The sequence below is a fragment of the Phodopus roborovskii genome, unplaced genomic scaffold (assembly GCF_943737965.1).
Source record: "Phodopus roborovskii unplaced genomic scaffold, PHOROB, whole genome shotgun sequence".
Lineage (NCBI taxonomy): Eukaryota > Metazoa > Chordata > Mammalia > Rodentia > Cricetidae > Phodopus > Phodopus roborovskii.
The window spans coordinates 39016166-39036904 of record NW_026126480.1 but is presented as its reverse complement, the minus strand read 5'-3'; the positions used below and the strand labels follow the sequence as shown (position 1 = coordinate 39036904).

At 47.3% G+C, this 20739-nt stretch overlaps 1 protein-coding gene across 6 annotated transcripts in view; it reads right to left on the bottom strand.

Moving 5' to 3' along the window:
- LOC127228438 (transforming acidic coiled-coil-containing protein 2) overlaps nt 1-20739 on the bottom strand; it is a 129920-nt gene that overhangs the window by 36808 nt on the left and 72373 nt on the right. For all 6 annotated transcript variants that reach the window (XM_051193157.1, XM_051193158.1, XM_051193159.1 and 3 more), the window contains one exon: nt 8841-8977. In XM_051193157.1, the coding sequence (XP_051049114.1) occupies nt 8841-8977 (137 nt within the window). The remainder of the gene's footprint in view (nt 1-8840; nt 8978-20739) is intronic.

Genomic DNA, 20739 nt, shown 5'->3' with positions numbered 1-20739 from the left:
GCTCTACATAAAGACTCCATTCATCCTAAACCTGGGGTGCTCCCAATGTCAGTCACTATGAGACACACCTTGAGTACAGAGGTAAGGAAAGAGGGGACCACAAACCAATCCATTCACATCAAGATGTCCCCTGAACTCACTGGTGCAAACCTGGGACTCTAAAATCCACATTGCACCCTTGGCTTAGATTCTAGTTCAGTTCCGGGGTAAGTCAGCATCTGCAGCTGACATGAAAAGAGCCCCTGGAGATGTTAACCAGCTCAGCTGCCCTCACCTCAAGACTGGATGGCTTCTACAATGAAGAAGAAATGTGTTTCTCACTGTCCCGAGTTCTGAGGCCGGAAGTCCACAATGGAGGTGTTGGCAAGCGTGGCCTCTCCTGGGGCCGTTATCCTTGGCTTTCAGGTGGTCACTTCTGATGTGTTGTCTTTACATGACCTTTCCCTTGAGTAGATGTATCATTGGTATCTCCTCTTGTTTTTGTTTTTTGTTTGTCTGTTTTTGTTTTTTTGAGACAGGGTTTCTCTTATATTTCTGGGTGGTGAGCCTAGCCTTTAATGGCTGAGTCATCTCTCCAGCCCAAGACAGGGTTTCCTCTTATTAACTTTGAAGCCTGTCCTGGAACTCTCTCTGTAGACCAGGCTGGCCTTGAACTCATAAAGATCTACCTGCCTCTGCCTCCCGAGTGCTGGGATTAAAGGTGTGTGCCACCATAGTTGACCTGATACCTCCTCTCGTTACAGGGCTCCACCCAAAGAACCACAAACCTTTAATTACCACCTGAAAGACTCTATCTCTATGATACCACATCAGGAGTGAGAACTTCAACATGTGGATTTAACAGGTACATAACCGAGTCTATAACACCAGTGTTGGGCAACACAGCAGGCACACAATCCAGTCTACAGCACCCATGCTGGGCAACATAACCTAAGCTAAACAGATGTACTGAGAAACAAGAGGGATTTAGAGGAAAGAGAGTGCCCTGTCAAATGACATCACCCACCTGAGGTCTCTTCACCAGCGGCCACATGTCTTAGCCTTGCTGGAGTGTTTCCTAAGTGACACTTGAGATGGCCAGAGAGCTCCCTCCTGCACTGTGAACTCTCTTGGGGACAGGGATGCAATGGCTAGAGTGAACCCCTGGCATCCTGATATGACCTGCTCAGATTCCCAACTGACTAATAAATCAAGCCCACAGGGAACATAGCTGACCATCTGAGTACACTAATATGGAAACGGTCTCCTTTTTAAGCAGGCTAATGGAGATCAACAGAGCATTACTTGGTCCTCTTGTGGCATTTTGCTGGTAGTTATGGGTAACCCAGAACAAGCATATATATGATGAATTCAAGATCCCTCAACTTGTCTGGCCTAAAACACATCTGGGACACTCACCAAAACCAAGACGTCCCACTTTCCCAGCACTGATCAGTCCACCCCTTCCTAAGAAGTAGACCAGCAAAGCCAAAGCTTTGAGTTTCCATTTTAACAGGTGCCACACGTGAGTATCGTGGGCAAGGAAGCCTGGGCCTCATTCCTTTTTAAATATTAAAAACATTAAAAAAATTTTTCCCAAATATTGTGTATAAATGTTTGTTTTCATTTAATTGGACTTTGTTATATAAAATTAAATAAAAAATAAATATAAAAATATTTTTTTTATGTGTAGGGGTGTCTTGCCTGCATGTATGTCTGTACACCACATGTGTACTTGAGACCTGAGGAGGCCAGAATGGGGCACTGAATTCCCTGGGACTGAAGTTACAGTTATAAGCCACCATGTGGGTGCTGGGAATAGAATTTAGGTCCTCTGCAAGAGTAGCCAGTGCTCTTAACCACTGAGCCATCGTTCCAGCCTCACTTTAATCTTAAAGCTTTGCTCCCATCCTGTAAGACAATACTTTAGCACCTGGCCACGCAGTGGCTTGAGGGTTGAGGGTGAGCTCAGACAGCACAGGGTCAGTCATGAGGCTGAGCCTCCCTGTGAGGCTGCGTAGATAGAGGCAGGTCGACAGAGTCCACTGCCCTCCTTGGATGTGGTTCAAAACTCAAGGCTCAAGAAACTAAACCTAAAATGGGTTAGTAAGAGTGGCAGAGGCCCCTGGCTAGGCCTTCTCTCTTTGGAAGATATGGCTGAGTCCTAAGAACCCCCACCTGGGGAGGAGGGCTCTCTGCACTGCTCCTGGATGTCCTTCTTGTTGTGGCAGGTCTCTTCCCAGACCTCCCTCAAGTCTCAGAGGCTTGCCAGAGATCAAGGCGCTGGGACTGTGGTAGTTTGAATATAATCACCACTACGTGTCCCTCTACCCCCACTGTAATCTCACAGGGAGTGGAACTATTAGGAACTGTGGCCTTGTTGGTGTGGGTATGGCCTTGTTAGAGGAAGTGTATCACTCTGGGGGGTGAGCTCTGAGGTTTCCTATGCTCAGGATATTGCTCAGTGTCTCAGTTGACTTCCTGTGGCCTGTAAGATGTAGGACTCTCAGCTACCATCTGCCTGCATGCCACCACGCTCCCCACCATGATGATAATGGACTGAACCTCTGAAACCATAAGCAAGTAATCCCAATTAATTGTGTTTTTGTTTTGTTTTGTTTTCTATAAGAGATGCCATGGTCATGGTATCTTTTCAAGCAATAGAAACCCTAAAACAGACAGGGACTAATGACGATTACGAGTCTATGAAGAGCAGACTTTTCATTAGGCTCTACTCAGTGAGAAGCTAAGAGACATGGCAGCTGGGCTGGTGAGAGACCCGTGGGGGCTTTGTACAAGTGGCATCACCTACAGGAATCCAGGAGCACCTCCAAGGTGACCGTCCCACTGGGAGATGGTCACCGAGCTGGAACCTGGGCAGCTTGGGCTAGGTCCTACTCTAGCATGCAGCAAATGTCCCATTTCTGTCCTATTTGGTCTCTTTCCCCAGTGAGCTGCCTACCCAGAATGCCACAGTCTACTCTGGGAGGCCCTAGGCTGAGGCCACTGGTTCATCACACCTTCCAGAGTCTCTTGTCATTTCAAAAATGGTAGTCTCTTCTATCCTTCTTCAAATGTTACCCTGAGCAGGAAATGAAAGTGTGTAGAAGTGCTTCCTCCAGAGTTAGAGAGAGATAACAGGATACTTAAGAGTACTTATTGCTCTTACAGAGGATCCAAGTTTGGTGCCTCACAATCACCCATAATTCCAGTTCTAGGGGATCTGACCCCTCTTCTGACCCCCTCAAGACACTAGGCAAGCATACGGTACACATACACACAAGCAAAACACTCATTAAAAACAACAACAACAAAAAGTCTAAAAATATACATATTTTAAAAATGCCCCCTCAATAAGCTAAAGGCAGCAGCAAGGTGACGGGCCACCAGGGCCACCTGATTGAGAGAAGGCAGTGCTAGGGTTCAGGATTGAGTAAGAAGTGACTAGAAGGCTGTAACATCAGCTCGGTGTCCATCAAGTCTCCTCAGCCTTGCTCACTGCCCTAGACCCCAGGACACCTCTCAAGACACCAGTATTGTCCCACTGTCACGATGGTGGTTATTGTGCAAGCTGGATTTTGTCAACTTGACACAAACCTGTGTCATGTCTGGGAAGAGGGGACCTCAAATGAGAAAAACACCTCCATAAGACTGGTGAGCCTGTGGGACATTTCCTTCACTGATGACTGATGTTGGAGAGCCCAGGTCACTGTGGGCAGTGCCACCCCTGGGCTGGTGGTCCTGGGTGACATAGGGAAGCCACGAAGAACAGACCAACGAGCATCATTCCTCCACAGCCTCAGCTTCTGTCCCTGCCCCAAGCTTCCTGCTCTGACTTCCATTCGTGGTCACAGCAACAGAAACCCTAACTAAATAATAATCAAATGTCCTGCCAGGACAACGCTGGCTTGTTCTTCTTGGGGACCATGGGCGGAGCTACCCAGCTAGGAGACCTGGGCATCCTTGCTTCACTAGAGCTCATGGAGCTGCCAGGAGTTAGAGTGTGATTATGGATAAAGAGCTGCATCAAGACTCTCCAGCAGGGTCACAAAAGGGAAGTAAATAGGTGTCTAGAGGACCAGGGCCTGGCCAGCTTCTTGGTAGCCCCACCCAAGTTTCCCAGGGCAGTGTGAACACAGCTACAAGTGGGCCACTGAGGTCATTACTCCCTGATTTCCTCACCTGTGTCTATGTAGCCACAACCTCCTACCATCCTTCTAGCCTGAGGTGAATGGGGTTTGGGATTGGCTGTGGTGGGCTCATGTGTCCCTTGCCCAATGACTATCAATTACCTGCATAGTGTCTATCACAGGGCAAGAGCCCGACATGCTCCACCAGGGCTCTTCTCCTTAAACATCACATCAGAGTCCCCAACAGCTTCACTTGTTCCAGACACCTGTGTACATACTAACATTCACATCAAGAAGAGTAGGAAAGCTGACTGGCCCAAGTGCTGTGGCACCCAGACCCGGCTCTGAAAAGCCCTGGACCCCAACTTGTGTCTTCAGTCTAAACATTTATGACCCCTGAAATTCCCATGCAGAAATCTCCTTCTCAAAGCAAGACCTCTGGGAGGTCACTTTCAGGAAAGAGTGTTCATGGGATTAATACCTCGAGGGAGCTTGTTTGTCCCACCCACTGCTGCTGGTGAACATGACCTCCTCCAGACACCAAATCTGAACCCCAGCCTTAGAACCAGAGCCGTGAACTTCTATTATTCACACGCTACTCCGTCTATCCGTAGGCTGGCCACGGCTGAGGCTGTGCATTCTGGGCAAGTTACTTCATAAATTTGTTGCTACTGTAAGCCAGGGGTTCTTGTGATGATGGAATGGAAGGCCAAATGAATGCCCAGCATAGGGCACAGTTGGTGCCAGGAAATACAGCCACAGCCCCTCAGGTCCTGTCCATGCCGGTGACACCTGCTCCCTGTTCTGCAGCCCCAGAGGGACATCTTAATATCAGGGGCTGCGGGTCACATTTGGGTTTTTCAGAGGACATAAAAGCAAATGCTAGTATGTACAGAAACAAGTCTCCTGTGGTAGACCCATGACCACATAAGCACCCCTGGAAGCTAACATTGAGAGAAGGGGTCCAAAATCAGAGACTGGCCGGTCATCTCTTTCCAGCAAGAGGAAATACGTAGGCACACAGGCCACTGCGCAGCTCCAGTCACCTTCAATGCCCTCCCAGAGCCCTTCTCAGCAAGAATGAGCAGACTTTGTCACCATGAGAAGGCCGTCCCAGAAAGGACAGGCAAGGGACTCACCTCAGCACTCCTACCATGTACCTGGCTGACGATTTCCTTCCTGCCACCTGACCATCTGGGGAGGCTCAGCTCAAGCCACAGCTCCCGGGACAGCTGACAGAGCTGCTGAGCACATGGCTGAGTGCCAGTGGGCATAGCAACGACTCAGCACCTACGAGGCCAGAAGCACCAGGCAGCCCCTGCACAGACAAGCTGCATGGGAGAGCAGGAAGCTAGAGCTCCCATCCCAGAGTCCCTCATATGCTGCACAACCCAGGGAAGGACTATGACCTCAAAGGAGGGGGATGCTCTTCAAATAAGGGATAATTTGCTCTCCAAAAGGGAATAAGGCAGACAAAGGGCCTACCAGGAGCCTAACACAGGGAAAGTTCATTAGCCAAAGCCATTAATCAGGCAAAAGTTAAGTACGTCTCTCATCGCTGACCTTGCCAAGTGTTCTACAGAGGCTAGAGGGGGCAGATTTCAGAGCATGCAGACTGCTGCCTTCATCTGGGCTCCTCAGACGGGGACAGATGTAAGGTGGGCACTCAGCATCCTGTCCTTCTGTGCCCTGGAGCACAAACACACTCACAGGACCCAGAGTACATTAAGTGATTGCTTTGTAAAACAGGTTTCCAAGAGGAAAAAACCATGTTTGTACTCACAGTCAAAGGTCTTGCCTATTATTTCCTGTGGTCCCTGGGGCTCCTTTAGTGCCATTCCAGACATTCTGCAGAGGAAAACTACAAACAATGGACTTTCCTCTCCTGCCCTTTCTTTCCCATGGTTTTCAGAACAAACCCTTCTCTGCCCAGGGCGACCCACGCAAGCAGCACAAGGCCTTCTCACGCCTTTGTAGTGCCCCTGCAGGTCTGCAAGATGGATGGGCACCTTCCAACATGTGCAGCAAATCAGATGATCTTCTGTACAGCCCAAAACAAGGAGGCGGGTCCCCAGGTCAGGTCCCTGACTGGGATCTCTACACTGACAGGTTCTCTGCAGTTTTCAAAGGAGGAGTTTAAGGGATGTAGTCAAAGGTTCTGTGGGATTGTGACTCGGCAATTAACATCTCCAACCCGCTCCACACAGGTTAAGCCTCTATAATGTTCTTTCTTTTACAAGCTGTCATTTAAGTAAGAGGTGGGGTTGTGTGTGTTTGTTTTTAAGGATGGAGATGATGCTTTGCTTTGCTGAAAAAGAAGCTAGGGAGTGGCTGGTGCTGCAGTCCCTGTCCTGAGGCAGCTGCTGCTCCTTAGCAGTTTGCAAACCACCATGGTGAAGACTGAGAAGCCAGAGCCTGGCAAATGGAAGCTCTTCATTTACATGACTGCCAGAGAGCTAAACCACTGTGCGCCGGGCTCCTGTCTTGCTCTAATGCTGACTCTTTTTAGACTGGACCCAATTCATTTAATGTGGGCTGCACTTCAGACTAACTGATGAGGTTCCAAAGCATCATGGCCAGACCTATGGATTTCCTAAAACGAGTGGTGCACTGGCATACAAATCTACTGTGTATGACCGAGGCTCCTCCTCACAGAACATTAAAGACCTCAGAGCTTTCCAAAGTCATTCTCCAGGACAGAAGATCCCCGAGTCAGTCCTGATGGAGCCCAGCTGAACACATGGACCCACTTAATGCTCCTCACTTCAAGTATGGGGTGGTAGGAAATGGTTCTGATTTTGGCTATTCTGAAGGCAGCCTTGTATTCGTGAGAGAATGAAGAGAATAACTGGCTTAAAGCAAGGACAGGATGTATTTTGGCCCTTAGTTCTTGCCTGGGTCACCTTTGGATTTGACTGAACCAGGAAAGAAGCAACAGCAAAGTACTAAATTAACGGGTCACTCAACCTGAAAAATGAAGATGATCATAAGAAGTAAACTCACAGTGCCAGCTGGGTGTCCGCACAGATGAGGTGCTATGTTACTGACTGCCTCCACTGCCTTTGAGTCAGTGTACGGTCACTGGATATGGACCATTGAACACCTGATTCCCAGCAGACAGAATGGAGGTTGTGTCCTGTTTTTGTGTGGTGTAACTACTCAGTACAACTACTGCCTAAAGTTTACTATGGGGCTAGACAGATGGTTCAGTGGTGTTAAACAGCTCCCTGGAGCAGTCAGAGCACACTGGGCAGGAAATCCTGGAAGATGCATGGGGAGAGGCAGGAAAGTGACCTCCCCCTGTGCATGCCTTAATGAGGTGTTTGAGCTATAAGTCTGTTTGTTTATTCAGCCACTTTCTACTAAAAACTAGGGGTGAATTTGTACCTTTTCATTTTGTGTCATTCCACAGAGCAGAGGAAGGGACACTAAAGTCTCAGAACTACAAACAGTTCACCAGCTCCTCCACTTTAAATCAGACAGTCACCCACCATTCCCTCTGAGGCCAGCATCGATACAGACTCAGCAGGGAGCACAAGACGGGGAACACCATCCCTGTCAGCCCTCGGTAAGGACCCAGTCCCATGAAAACTGCCTTGCTTTGTTCCCCAGCACAAGGCATCCCAGCTGTTTAAGACTAACTTTATCTTGGGACTGTGTGTAGTTTATACATCAGTGGCCTGCTTGAACCTTTGGCAGGAAAAAAAAATCCATCCTTTTTTTTTTTTTTTCAAACAACAGCAATCCTGACCAGGGCTAGGGTGAGGCCAAACCTAGGCCTGTCTTCCTCCACTACCACCTCCATCCCTGCTGGGGATACCTCCAGCTGAGCTATGGGTGCTCAGCCTGAAGGTCCCAATTCTATTCTTGGTTCCTCTGCAGACAAAGTAGGACATCAGGAAGACAGGGTTAGGCCAGGAGAAGAGGTGAATCTTGGAACCACAGCACCTAGTGCAGATCTATGGGGAGTTACCTCTGTATACTCATCACAGGGCAGGGCTGAAGACTAAAGATGGCCAGAGTGTGGTCCTTTAAGCGCTATCCAGGTCTAAGGATGGGACCATTTGGTTCCTATGGGGCCATTTCTATGAGGCAACATCTCTGTTTAGGCTTTATATTCAACCTCCCATTAGAGATCCATCTCCCCTGGTATAATGGGGAAGTACACAGAACACCATCCTTGTGAGCAGGTGCCTTGAGATCCCTTCTGGCCCTCATGAGTCACTACACCTAAATTGTATTTGATGGTGCTATTTAACTTTTACTAGGAGAGAAAAGATGCAGGCAAGTGTCAAGCAATAAGGAAACCCCAAAGTACCAATAGGTCATCCTGTACTGACTGACTCTTCTTATCTATGTGGCGACACCCTTCCCCAGCCTGGGAGAGCTGTCCTTCGAACATAAGTGTAGAGTGAACTGAGTTGCTCGTGTCAATAATCATATGGGACAGGGGGTCAAACAGTGGAATCTAAGATTCTGCTGGAAGTTTCCCATACCCAGTTATCGCAACCCTCAAGCCTCCTCAACCCTCCTGAAGCCTGAAAGAGCTCAGGCAACAGGAACACTTCTAGGAAACACACAGCACAACTCATTCTGTTTACCCTTAGATGTCAGAAAAACCAGTGAAGCATAAAATTTAGCCAAGAGAAAGGACATCAACCACTGTGGGCTGTGGACTGTCAAAGAGCCAACTCTGGCCCCTACAACTGGCGGCTCCTAATATCTGGTTACCTGGTTCTTCTGGGGCTGGCGGAGCGCTGACCTCAGGCTCTGGGGTGACTTCAGGGGGTGGTGGGGGTGGAGCTGGTGGAGCTTTGACAGGGGTTGTTGACTCGGGGGTCTCAAAGGCTTCCTCAGAGTCGGAACTCCTGGCAGAGAGAGATCAGAAACAGGTAAGACAGTGCCAAGTAGACATTCGGCTGAGAAGGCATGGCCTTCTTACTCAGCAACAAGTAGATTTGGGGCAAAAACACAATTCAACTGTGAAGGTCACCTCAAAGCATGATTCCCAGGAACTATGCCACTGGCATTGTATCCAATGATATATATTCTTTGAACATAAGTCTACTTGAAAGATACATGTCTACCTTAGTGACAAGTTCACAGTGGGCTCTTTGGATTCATTTTGGTGTACACTATCTGGCACTGAGTCAGTCTAAGAGACAGAGAAACAGTGTCTAATGTTCACCATGATGGTTCCAGCCCACCTCCAAAATCCTCATCTCTTAAACTCAGTTTGCATTCATTCTCTCTCCATCCACCCTGCCGTTCCTTCTACCCTCTGCCTCCCCTGTGCTTCTTCTAGATGCTTATTGGTCTCTTCTACTGGGCTGAAAGTGCCACGCAGATGGCTGGCCTTGTTTTTCACAGTACCCAGGGCCTAAAATGGAAGGCAATGAATGACCATCTGTAGAGTGAATGAGTGGGAGCCAGACAGCTTGCCAGTGGAGAGTACGCCAGACCAAGCCACAAAGCACAGGCAGCCACTCCTCAGTGGTGTAGTGACATGACAGCCCTTGGTGGCCCGTAGGGAAGTCTACCTGCAAGGAAGCCTCTTCATCCAGAGACCTGGGCCAAAGGCTTCCCAAGGAAAGTTTCTCCTGGTAATAAGAAGTCAGTGGTAAAGCTTTCTTCCTGCCTGCTACCCCAAGCTATTGACCTCAGCCAGAGGAATGAATACTCCCGTTATAAGTTCCTGCTGCTAAAAAGACCCAGGGCAGCAGTTCACTGCCTTAAGATGACCACAGGGCCAAGGCCAATCTTATTACCTGTGAGGACAGTGTCTATAGAGAGCAGGAACATTCTGGCTCTCATCTCAGAACAGTTCCAGTGCACCCAAAAGCCAACTGATCCCTGGCAAGGAAGGAGGAGGTTAACTGCCAGAAGGGTGGCTACACAGGCTGAAGATTTAGAATCAGGTCATGTCATAGCAGAAGACAGAACATGGCATGTCAGGATTTGGGGCACTAGATCACATGGGTGTCACTGAACAGGAGTCTCCCCCCAACACTGTGAGAGGCCCACAACGGTTCAATTTCAAAGGGTCACAGGACCAGTGTGACCTAGGAAGATGTAACCATCTTCTAAAGATCATCAGCCGGCCAGCAGAATGTCAGCAAACAACAAACCCCTTTGCGGTCTATTAGGACCCAGGAAATGAGCAGTTTGGTGAGTTCTCTTTAGAGAATCTACAACAAGGCTGGAGATGTGGCTCTCTTGGTAGTTATTTCCTAACACGCACAAATCCACGGGTCTAATCCTTAACACTACATAAACCTGGCAGAGTTGTCTGAGCCTACATAATATTAGCACTAGAGGTTGAGGCAGGAAGATCAGAAGCTCAAGGTCACATTCAACTATGTATCATGTTCAGGGCTCAAAGAAACCAACGAACATCAGAGCTGCTTTTGATGGGATCCAATGAGCTAAAGCCAACTTTGTGTTAGATTTCATTAGTAAACAGTTAGTTCTCACAAACACAACAAGGAAGACACTGATCTCTCTTATACTCACATATTAATGCTACTGGACCTAGCTTTTGTCTATGGGGAAAATTTAAGCTTCATCTACACTTGGACACCCAGATCTTGGTAAAGTTTTAAGAGTATGAAAACACAAATGAACAGTAAAGAGGAATGAATGTTCTGACCACCTCGATAGGCCTGGGATGTAGTCCTGGGAACCAGCTTCTTCACCCTAGCATCGGCGACAACCATGACAAAACACACAGCGTTAACTTGCCTCTTTCTGGAGCTTCCCTGGGCAGCTAGCAGCCTGGAGTCCCCACTGCTGCTCACCGCTGCCCACATCCAACGGGCCCATTCCACTGGCGACCACATCTGCCAGGAGCCAAAAGCCATCTCCATGGAAAAATAGCGCCAAATTCCCACCTAATATGTTCTTGCTGGTATCTCTTGAGATCTAAACCTCTTTCACAACATTACCAAAAAAGAAAGCTGCCCCGGCCCCCCAGCAAGTAATGCCATGAGCATCTTCTGCCTACTCTGGCCGAAATGCAGAGAGAAAGAGACCAAAAGCTCGTCCTGTTGCTTCTGCAGCCCTGGGCACTGGCAACTCAAGGCTTTGGAACACAAAGGGCCTTGATCTTTCTCAGTGGCACAAGTGACAAGGAGGGGCCAGATGCTCTTGCATCCTAGTTGTGAATTCCAATGAGGTTTCTACAGCAGCAGCTGCCAGCCTGCACACCTGCTCAGAGAACGGCCATTCACCCAGGCCTAGGGTGGGCAGGGAATGAGGACACCATGCTCATTTGTACCCCATGGTCTTTTTACTACCAACCATGTGCATCAAAACACCGCAGGCCACTGTGGGCCACTTCTGGGGCTGCTGGCCTTGTTTGCATTTTTCCATACTTCCTCCCAGGAGAAGAGAGCAAGTTAATTAGAGGAGGCAGATAGCAGCTTTTAAAATTCACTCTTTCCTCCCTGTTCAGCTTCCCGGGAGCCTAAAAACCCTTCCAAGAGTGAGAATTTCTGCAGCCCTCCCACCAAGAGTCTGTGCACACAAATGAAGCAACTGGGTGGAGTTCCAGCAGGAGTCCCACCCGTGTGGCTGGTGTTTGTTTGTTTGGTTTTACCTAGCAGAGCACAAATAATTACACAGCTGAGACTCCACACACTTTCAGAATGGAAAAATGGAGGAAATTAATTTGTCACAAATATGTATCAGAAAGAGAAATGGTGTCAATTTGCTAAAACCCCTCCAAATTTCAAGAAAATATGTTTACCAGGATGTGAAAATATTGTTTGCCATGTAAGTAAATACAAGAGTATAATATATATGTATGTAAATATACAAGACATTAAATACAAGAGTATAATATACACACCACACACTTCTATATGAAAAGCACAACAGCCAGCATTTGTGGGACATTCAGTTATGCATCAGAAACCAGCCTAGGTCTATTGCATATGTACATTTATCTATCATCTTCAAAGCTATGGGCTGGGATATAGCTCAGTTGGTAGAGTGCTTGTCTAGCATGCATAAGGCCCTGAGTTCAGTCCCCACCACTGCATATACTAGGCAGGTGGTGTACGAAAACCAAAAACAAAATAAATACAACAATCGACAACTAGCCTGCCTGGTGGAGAACAGGTCTGTTTCCCAGATGACACAGCCACAGCCTAGAAAAGCAAGCTGAAATAAGAAGATCAAAACCCAAATCCCAAACTGTCAACCCCTGAAGCTGTTTCTTCCCTACATCTATGGCTTCCCAACGTCTTTAGTAAGCTCAATGTTTATGTTCTTACTATATAAAGTCTATCATAGAGAACAAGTAAGCCATTTAAATGAACTTGTAAATGTGACACCGGGGGTTGGCGGATGCCAGCCGTACCACTTTCCTTGCTGATCTTTCTCCTGCTTGTACAATGTTAGGAAAAGTCCTGAGATATCCAAAGGAGTGATTACTAATAGCCCTGCACGTTTAAGGCTCTGTCCTGTGATCACTGGATTCTCCACAAGGCAAACAGGGCAGGGCAGTCATCTAACTGCACAAGCCAATTCATCTACCAGCACAAGGCAATATTTGGGGAAATAGTCAACAACACAATGGGGTTTGTAGACGAGAAAAAAGATGGAAAGGACAGATTGTCCTAACCATGGAAACCAGGGTCTGCAGGGCTCCCCAAGTGTGTAAGTACAGTTTAAAAACATTTCTTAGAGTGGGGGGGGGGGCGTAGCTCAGTGGAATCTTTACTTGCCTGACATACTCAAGGCTTAGGGTTCAAGTTCCAGCTACACACACACGCGCACACACACACACACACAGTGAACCTCTGCAATGCTCTAAGCAGTCTACAAATGCCTGTTCCACACAGTATGAAATAAGCAATTCCAGTGACATGCTTCAGGAACTAGCCACAAACAAGAGTCATGTAGAGGGAAAAATGTAGACTCTAAGCCTAGATGATCAGAGCTTGCTTCCCTACACTTGCCTAGGGTCCCAAGAAAACAGCCATCCAGTGCAGTGTTTCAGCAATACAGAGCATTTCACCTCTGCAGAAGGCTGCGTAGCTGCTTTAAATCCATCAGGCAAGCACAACTGAGCACACCCATGGTCCTGCTGGGCTGCTACTCAGTGCAAATGGTCCTGTACCTCACACTGGATGGTCAGAGCCTGGCTTCACCCTCTTCTCCAGTTAGCTAACTCTAAGCCTGGCAGATAAACCAAGCACAACTTTTAAGGACAGGTTGCAACATGGAGTGCATATTTCTATCCTAGAAAACTCTTGACTGGGGAAGGGATTTTTGACAGGTGGTGTCTTTACTAATTTCTTTTATTGTTTGAGACCAGGCTGGCCTCAGGCTCGAAGAGGTAGGATTAAAGGTGTGTGCCACCACACCCAGCCCTACTAATTATTTCATGTAGCCCTTTGATAGGAAAGATGGTATGTGGCAAGATATTTCATTACACTGTGTAAAGACTTGTCACTGTGATTAGTTTAATTAAAAAGATAAATGGCCAATAGCTAAGCAGGATTTTCAGGGCAGAGACAATGATGGGAAGAAGGTAGAGTTGCCAGCCAGACTCAGAGGAAGCAAGACATGTAGGAGATGAGGTAACAAGCCATTAGCTATGTGGCAGCAAGTAAATTAATAGAAATGGGTTAATTTAAGTTATGAGCTAGTTAAAAACAAGCCTAAGGTATTGGCTGAGCTTTCATAATCAGTAAGAAGTCTCCATGTCGTTATTTGGGAGCTGGCAGGAGGGACAGAGAAAGACTGTCTACAATGGGACATTTGATTGACATATCCCACACAGACCATACACAGTACTCTATCTTCTTAAACATGTAAAGAAATAGACATGGGGAGCTGAGGTCTCTAGCCCATTCATAGCAGCCATGCTTTAGCAATAGCTGGGCTTGCTTTCCCAACAAGAGGCACCGCCTCCCAACAAGAGACTCAAAGTAATACCTGCCCTAGAAACCCAAGGTTCCCCACCCAGTTATTAAGAATTAGTTCATAAGCAACCTTAATGAGGAAGGGGGTTCATCTGTACTTATCTAGTCTTGATCAACTACTTAGAACCCTAGTTTGCAGTTCCCAACATGACAGCAACCAGGGACTGGATGAAGGACATTGGGTACACACATCTGCAACATGAGGCAAGGTTGCAAGATTCTCACATCAGCCCCACCTTCTACTAGAAATGGGAGATCTGCCATGACATAAACCTTAGCTTCCCACTGATGGGCACGGAGCCCATCAGCTCCCCAAGGTCCCCCTTTTCTGATTCCCTAGTTTGCTCAAGAACAAGCTAAAGTTAAAACCATCCCTTCAGCCAAAAGCCTTGACTCAGGGAAGATTAGCCTGGCGTGCCTGGTCCAAAAGACCATCTGCTGTCCCTGAAGAGAAAGGAAACCCTTCCAGAAGCAACACTGAGCTATCAGCAGACCAGTCCCATTCGTTTGCATCAAATGTGAGTAAGAGTTTGATGAATTTATGTGTGTATTTTTAAAATTGCTGCACACTGGATTCTATTTGTCAAAATACTCCATTGAATGACAACTTTAGACAGCCTTGTCAACAAAAGCCATCCTGGCCAACACCCACCCACTCACCCATATGGATACACAAAGATACACACACACACACACACACAGGCACACACACAGGCTCACATACACATAGGGGGACACACACAGAGGCACACACACACACACACACACACACACACACACACACACACACACACATACACTCCTCTTTCTCTGGCCTACGACAACCAGGCCAGGTGGGAGACTTTCCAGGGAATGACTGATAGGAAATTTCAGTTTAATCTGCCCATCCTGAGTTTGGGCAAATCAATTTACTCTGCCACATCATTCTTCACATGAAGCAAAGGTGGAACATGACTCCAACATAACCACATACTAAGATTCATCTCAGACAGTGAGGTGACTAAGGAACAGACGGTCAGGAGCTATGGTTCATGAACACAAAGCTGGCACTGGCAGGCCAGAATGCTAGAATTTTCCAGGCTGACACCTATGGTCACCCAGAGAAAAATCATGCAGATGGCGGCATATGTAGCTCAAGATTCCCAGCACCTGGGGCCTGTCAGGCTTATGAAGCTGGTGCTATTTTCAGATGCAAGCAGTTATGTGGAGAGGTCAGGAGGGTTCAAAAGTGAGAGAAGTAAGGGACCAAGGGAGAGAGCACAGGTGTGTGGGGGGGGAGGGGGGGGAGGTGGGGTAGAGCTCAGATGTGTGGGGGAGGTGGTGAAGGTGGGGTAGAGCTCAGATGTGTGGGGGGAGGTGGTGGTGGGGTTCCTCAGATCCACCTTCTGCCGGTGATAAACTGAACATAGCTGAGAGACAGAAACAGCTCCTGGTTGGCCAAGGCAAGAGTGGAATTCATAGCAAGGCTATGCAGCTGAGGACTCTGATACCCTGACAGAAAGGTGGGCTTCAGCCATTTTTTTTTTTTTTTTTTTTTTTTTTTTTGGATGTCTCAGCCTTCAGGCTTAAATTCCAGGAAGATAGCTCCAATTGGTCCATCTTCTGTCATATGCCTGTGTCTTAGTTAATAGAAAGCAGTGGACCTTAGTTAACCTCAAGAGATGAGGCAGACAAAATTCCCCAAAAGGCAGTCAGAAAGGAGAGTGAATAACAAAAATTCCAAACACAGACTGTCCACACACATAACCCCTCCCGGCTACATTACCAAACAACTGTGCAGCCTTAATTAAATAACCACTTGACCACTCAAGCTCTGGATTGTCTGCCCATCAAATGGGGATTATAATGACTATAAGGAAAAGTCTCTCCATAATTGCTATTTAGCCGGTAGACAGGAACAGTGGAGCTAGAAGGGAGCTGGGGGGAGGGGAAAGAACCCTGACATACTTTTGTAAAACAATAGCGTCAGCTTTCATGATAAAGCCTCAGTTCAAAATATAACAGAATGCTTTAACCCTGTAAGGAGAGACTATCTCAACCCACAGGGATCAATCATGGGACCCTGAATGGCATCACAAAGGCATTAGGTAAGAGGTAGCCGAGAGAGCTACAGCTGTGTTTGGTAGCTATGTCTCCCGGGGTCAGAATGTTCCTCTGCAGTTACCCTGGTGGCTATAGAAAGGTCTTTCCCAGAATTCCAGAAACGAGAGCACTAGATCACTCCCTGTATGCACATAGATCTGCTTTGGCAAACACCTCCTTATGATATCATTTACACTGGAATTTTCACACATACACACACACACACACAGACACACATACACACCTCTGACTCTGTGGGCTTGGGTCAGGGGAAGAGATATCCCAAAGGGGAGATCAGTCAACTATGCTTTAGGAGGCAGACAGGGTACCAAGTTCAATTCCCACCAACGGTAGTGGCTCACAACCGTCTACAATGGGATTTGATGCCCTCTTCTGATATTCAGGTATACATGCAGATAAAGCACTCTATTTTATATACATAAAATAAATAGGTAAACCTTTAAAAAGCAGATAAATGTATACAAATCCATATGCATATTTGCACACATGGATGCTTACGCACAAAGTGAAATATACACAAAATAGAGGTATCATATAAGTACTGTTTTTGTAATTGAGAAAAAATATACTGAACCCCAGATATCAGAAACAACAGACTGCCTTGGCATAGGGGAAGATGCTGACCCCAGTAAGGGACGCTTCCCACACTGCTGGGGACTCCATGGGCCAGCCTGGGTTGTTCCTTCAAATCTCACCCAAGTCCTGGACATGATGAATGGACTTCTCTGAGGTCTAACCACACAGCTGGGCTATGTCCTGAGAAGTGTCAATTAAAGAAGGAAGACAATAGGACATGTGTGGGAGAAAAAGGATGGGAAAGCGGAACAGCAAGGATGAAGCTCCCCCAGCACAGTCCAAGGCAGACACATTCACCAGGGCCAGCACTCACAAGCACTGCCCTTGGGGATGCCACGGGGTCTACTCCACATACTTCTCCAACCAGCAGGAAGCATTCATCCATCCACACCAATGGTCTGAGTCCTCAGGCATCAAGTGTCTACAGAATTTTGGATGGAGGCGCCCAGTCAGGCACATTAGACGTACAATAAGGAGGAACAACCTGCTCATCTCATCTGACATCTTTCATTTTCTCACAGGGTTTCTGCATTCATCTTCTTACCTGAGGCAGGCTGGCACTGCCCCACGCCTTAACCACCACTGAGGGAAGGAACCTGGGTAGGGTGGTGACTCAGGTAGATCAGCCCCCACTCTCCAGAAGCTTGAGTCTTCCCAGTGTCCAAGAACAAGAATTTGAAGGCAAAACGCATATACTTTTGTAATTCCAGTTATTCGGAGGTCAGTCTGGACCACTTACTGAAACCCTATCTCAAAATAAATTTTAAAAAAGGGATGGGGAGTGTAGTTCAGCCGTAGAATATCTGCCTAGCACTCCTGAGGCCTTGTTTGATTCCCAGCATTGTAAAAAAAAACAACCAAACAAAAAGCACGGGACAGAGGCTCTGTATACTAAGAGCATGGAGTTGACAACTGTAAACTAATCCTTGGTCCCCAAGAGCACCCTCACCTCACCTCTGGAGGAAGGGATGAGGTGTTCCTTGTGGGGATCCATAGCCACAATCCCCTGACAAGCATCCATCAACAGAATCAAGTGTTTGTCCCCTCTGAGTTGGGTATCTTTCCTTTTACTCTCTGCCCATCTTCAATCAGCTAGAATTGCTTTGGGCCTTACAGTAAAAAATGCCTTAAGCCACAGGGGAGGGCTGTGTGAACTCAGCCCTGAAATGGCACTTGAGAAGTCTCTGATAGTCTCTCTAGATTCTGATTTTTTTTAATGTTTATTTATTTATTTTTGCATTTTTTTGCATTTCTTTCATTAGTATGCACAAGTCTCCTGGTGGGGTGTGACACCTGGGTGGAATTGTGTTAAGGAACTGTGCTTAAGACTTGGTGCTTGGGTCCCAGAACCCTGATGAGGGCCTGAAGAAAAGACAGGCACACAGACACATACACTGTGAAGCTGGGATCAGGAGGGGCTCCTAACACGAACTCTATAAGGGGAACCTCAGCATGTTTGCCAGGTACAGCACAGAGGCTGGGGTTGGATAGTCTCCGGAGGAGGTCTCTGTAGGCCAGCAGTCCCAGGCGGCTCATCCCAGAGGAAGAAGAAGCAGTTGTTAGTCCTGCAACACCCTGATCAGTTATCCATAAACACTTATCCTGGGACCCCAGAGAGGAGCTTTGCTATCCCTCCAGAGCCTAGCCCATATGTGTAATGGCTTTGCCAATTTCCCAAGGGTCAAGCAGCCTCAGAGCCCTCAGCATGGCTGTGTCTGTAACAAAATACACATCCGCACAGGACTTCCTTCATTTAGGGCTTCCTCCACTTCCTATAGAGTTGTGTTAAGAACTCGAGCCCAGATCCACCTATGCAGTCCCTTTTGGTGCTAGCTTTTGAAGGTGCTATGTGGAAATGGCAACAGCAGAGATTTCCACCTTCATTTGGGGCAGCATCTGTTAGTGTCTCAGTTCATCTTAGTACAAGGACGCCTTTCACCTTGCTTGCTAAGTGAACCAAAACTTGATGCTTTCCTTCTCCTAGTTCTCACCATTGTTCAACATGGCCTGTGATGAATTCAGGAGATAAAAAGAAAAAAAAAACAACGATAAGGGCTGGGGAAGATCCAGATCCCAGTACTCACATGTGTGTAATGCCAGCAGTAGCGTTTCTCCACCTTGGAAGCAACTCAGTGAATGAATGAATGAATGAATAAATAAATAATAAATAAATAAGCGGGGGGGGGGGCATTGAGAGGGCTCTGCAGGTAACCGTACCTGCTGCCAAGCCTGATGACCTGCATTTGATCCCCAGGATCTGCTTGGTGGAAGGAGAAAACTGACTTCCAGATTATCCTCAAACCTCCACATGGGTGTCATGGTGAGTGTACTCCACTCCCCCACAAATAATAAAATGTAATAAATAAACAAGGTTGAGAAGCAACTGAGGACGACACCAGACATCAATCTCTGACCTCCTTATGCATAGTCACCTACACCATAAACACACACACACACACACACACACACACACACACACACACACACACACGGAAAAGCAAACCCCTCATTCAACACAACCCACACTGAAATCCCTGCTAAAGTCAGAAGCATCGCTTTGAAACAGCATGCACATTGTGGGAATGGCTACTTGGACCCTCTGGTGCAAGAAATTAAGAACTCGAAGCACAGAGTTGGCCTTTGACATCTGTCATAAGCATAAGCAAGAAGGCCGGCGCCTGCAGAGCCAGAGGCCTGTTGTGAGCGGAGCCAGGTCCTACTGTCAGATTTACACTTCCTTCATTTCCTGGGCAACTGAGTTCCACTGCAGGTCAGCTGTGAGCATCTGTTTGGACTCATCTGGGTTACTGTCACAAAGCCCTTAGCCTTGACACAGTGATGCTAGTAGTGATGTGGGGAACTATATTTGTTCACTGGAAATTTGTGACGTGTAACTGAGATCCAAGGTGACTTATCAGCCATTATATTTAAATCACTGGCTATGGCTCTGGTGTTTTTATTGCTTTAAACAAACTGGTATGTAAGAATATCTTAGAACTATGAAAATATTTTCTTCCATGTTATCAATTCCATAGCAAATAAAAATAAATTATTTTTTTCAAAGCTTGCCTGAAGTCTAACCTGGGATCACGGCCCTCCCTCTGAAACCTTCAACCTTCACTGCCCTTGTGCACCTGCAATCCAGCTGTCTCTCACTTTCATGGTCACTGGCCCCACCCTAGGTCTATCCTCACACCAGCATCCACTCCTGTCCCTGCTCATCATCTCAGAGCAGTTAGAATGACTGGCCTAAAACTGCCTGAACTCAGGTGAGCCCCCTCACCCCTGGCAAGGTCAAGTCCTCCAGCAGCTTCATGACTCCTCACTTGTCCCAACAAATGGTCATCAGTATCGCCACCCACGTCCCAGGCCTCCTAGCAGACTTAATTCTCCCTGTGTGTGCACCTGACCAGCCTCCATGCCACCACCAGGCCATCATGGCTAGTCACAGCTCCCCTCAGCCTGAAACTCTACTATGTGATGATCTGCTCCTTTGTTCTCCGGGTCCTAGCTTCCATGGGCCACCTTATCTTGCATCTCAAGAAGAGTACCACAGTGTCAGCACTTATATCTGATTACAGTTCTCACTAAAATATTTCAGTGGAATTTTATGATTATTCACCCACAGCTGCTTTAGTGTTCTCGGTCTCTCTCTGTCTCTCTGTCTCTCTCTCTCTCTCTGTGTGTGTGTAGGGGGGTTCAGTAAACTCATAAATCATTGGTTCAGCTGTCCCCTGCTACAGAGGCTTTTAAAGAAATTAGAAGCACATGCTTTCTTTAGGTTTCCCCAGTGTGTTAGCAGGAAGGACACACTAAATCTAATTATACAATTTTAACACTGTAAGGGCTGGTGTGAGTGGGTGAACACTACCCCTCTACCTAGCAGTATGCATAGTACACTATCGCTACAAACCCAGCTTCCATGGCCACCGCAATCATTGACTGCTTTTTCTCCTGCCCCTGATACAGACTAGGAAACTAAGGCCCAAGGCTGGTAGCAACCTGTCCATATTTAGAGC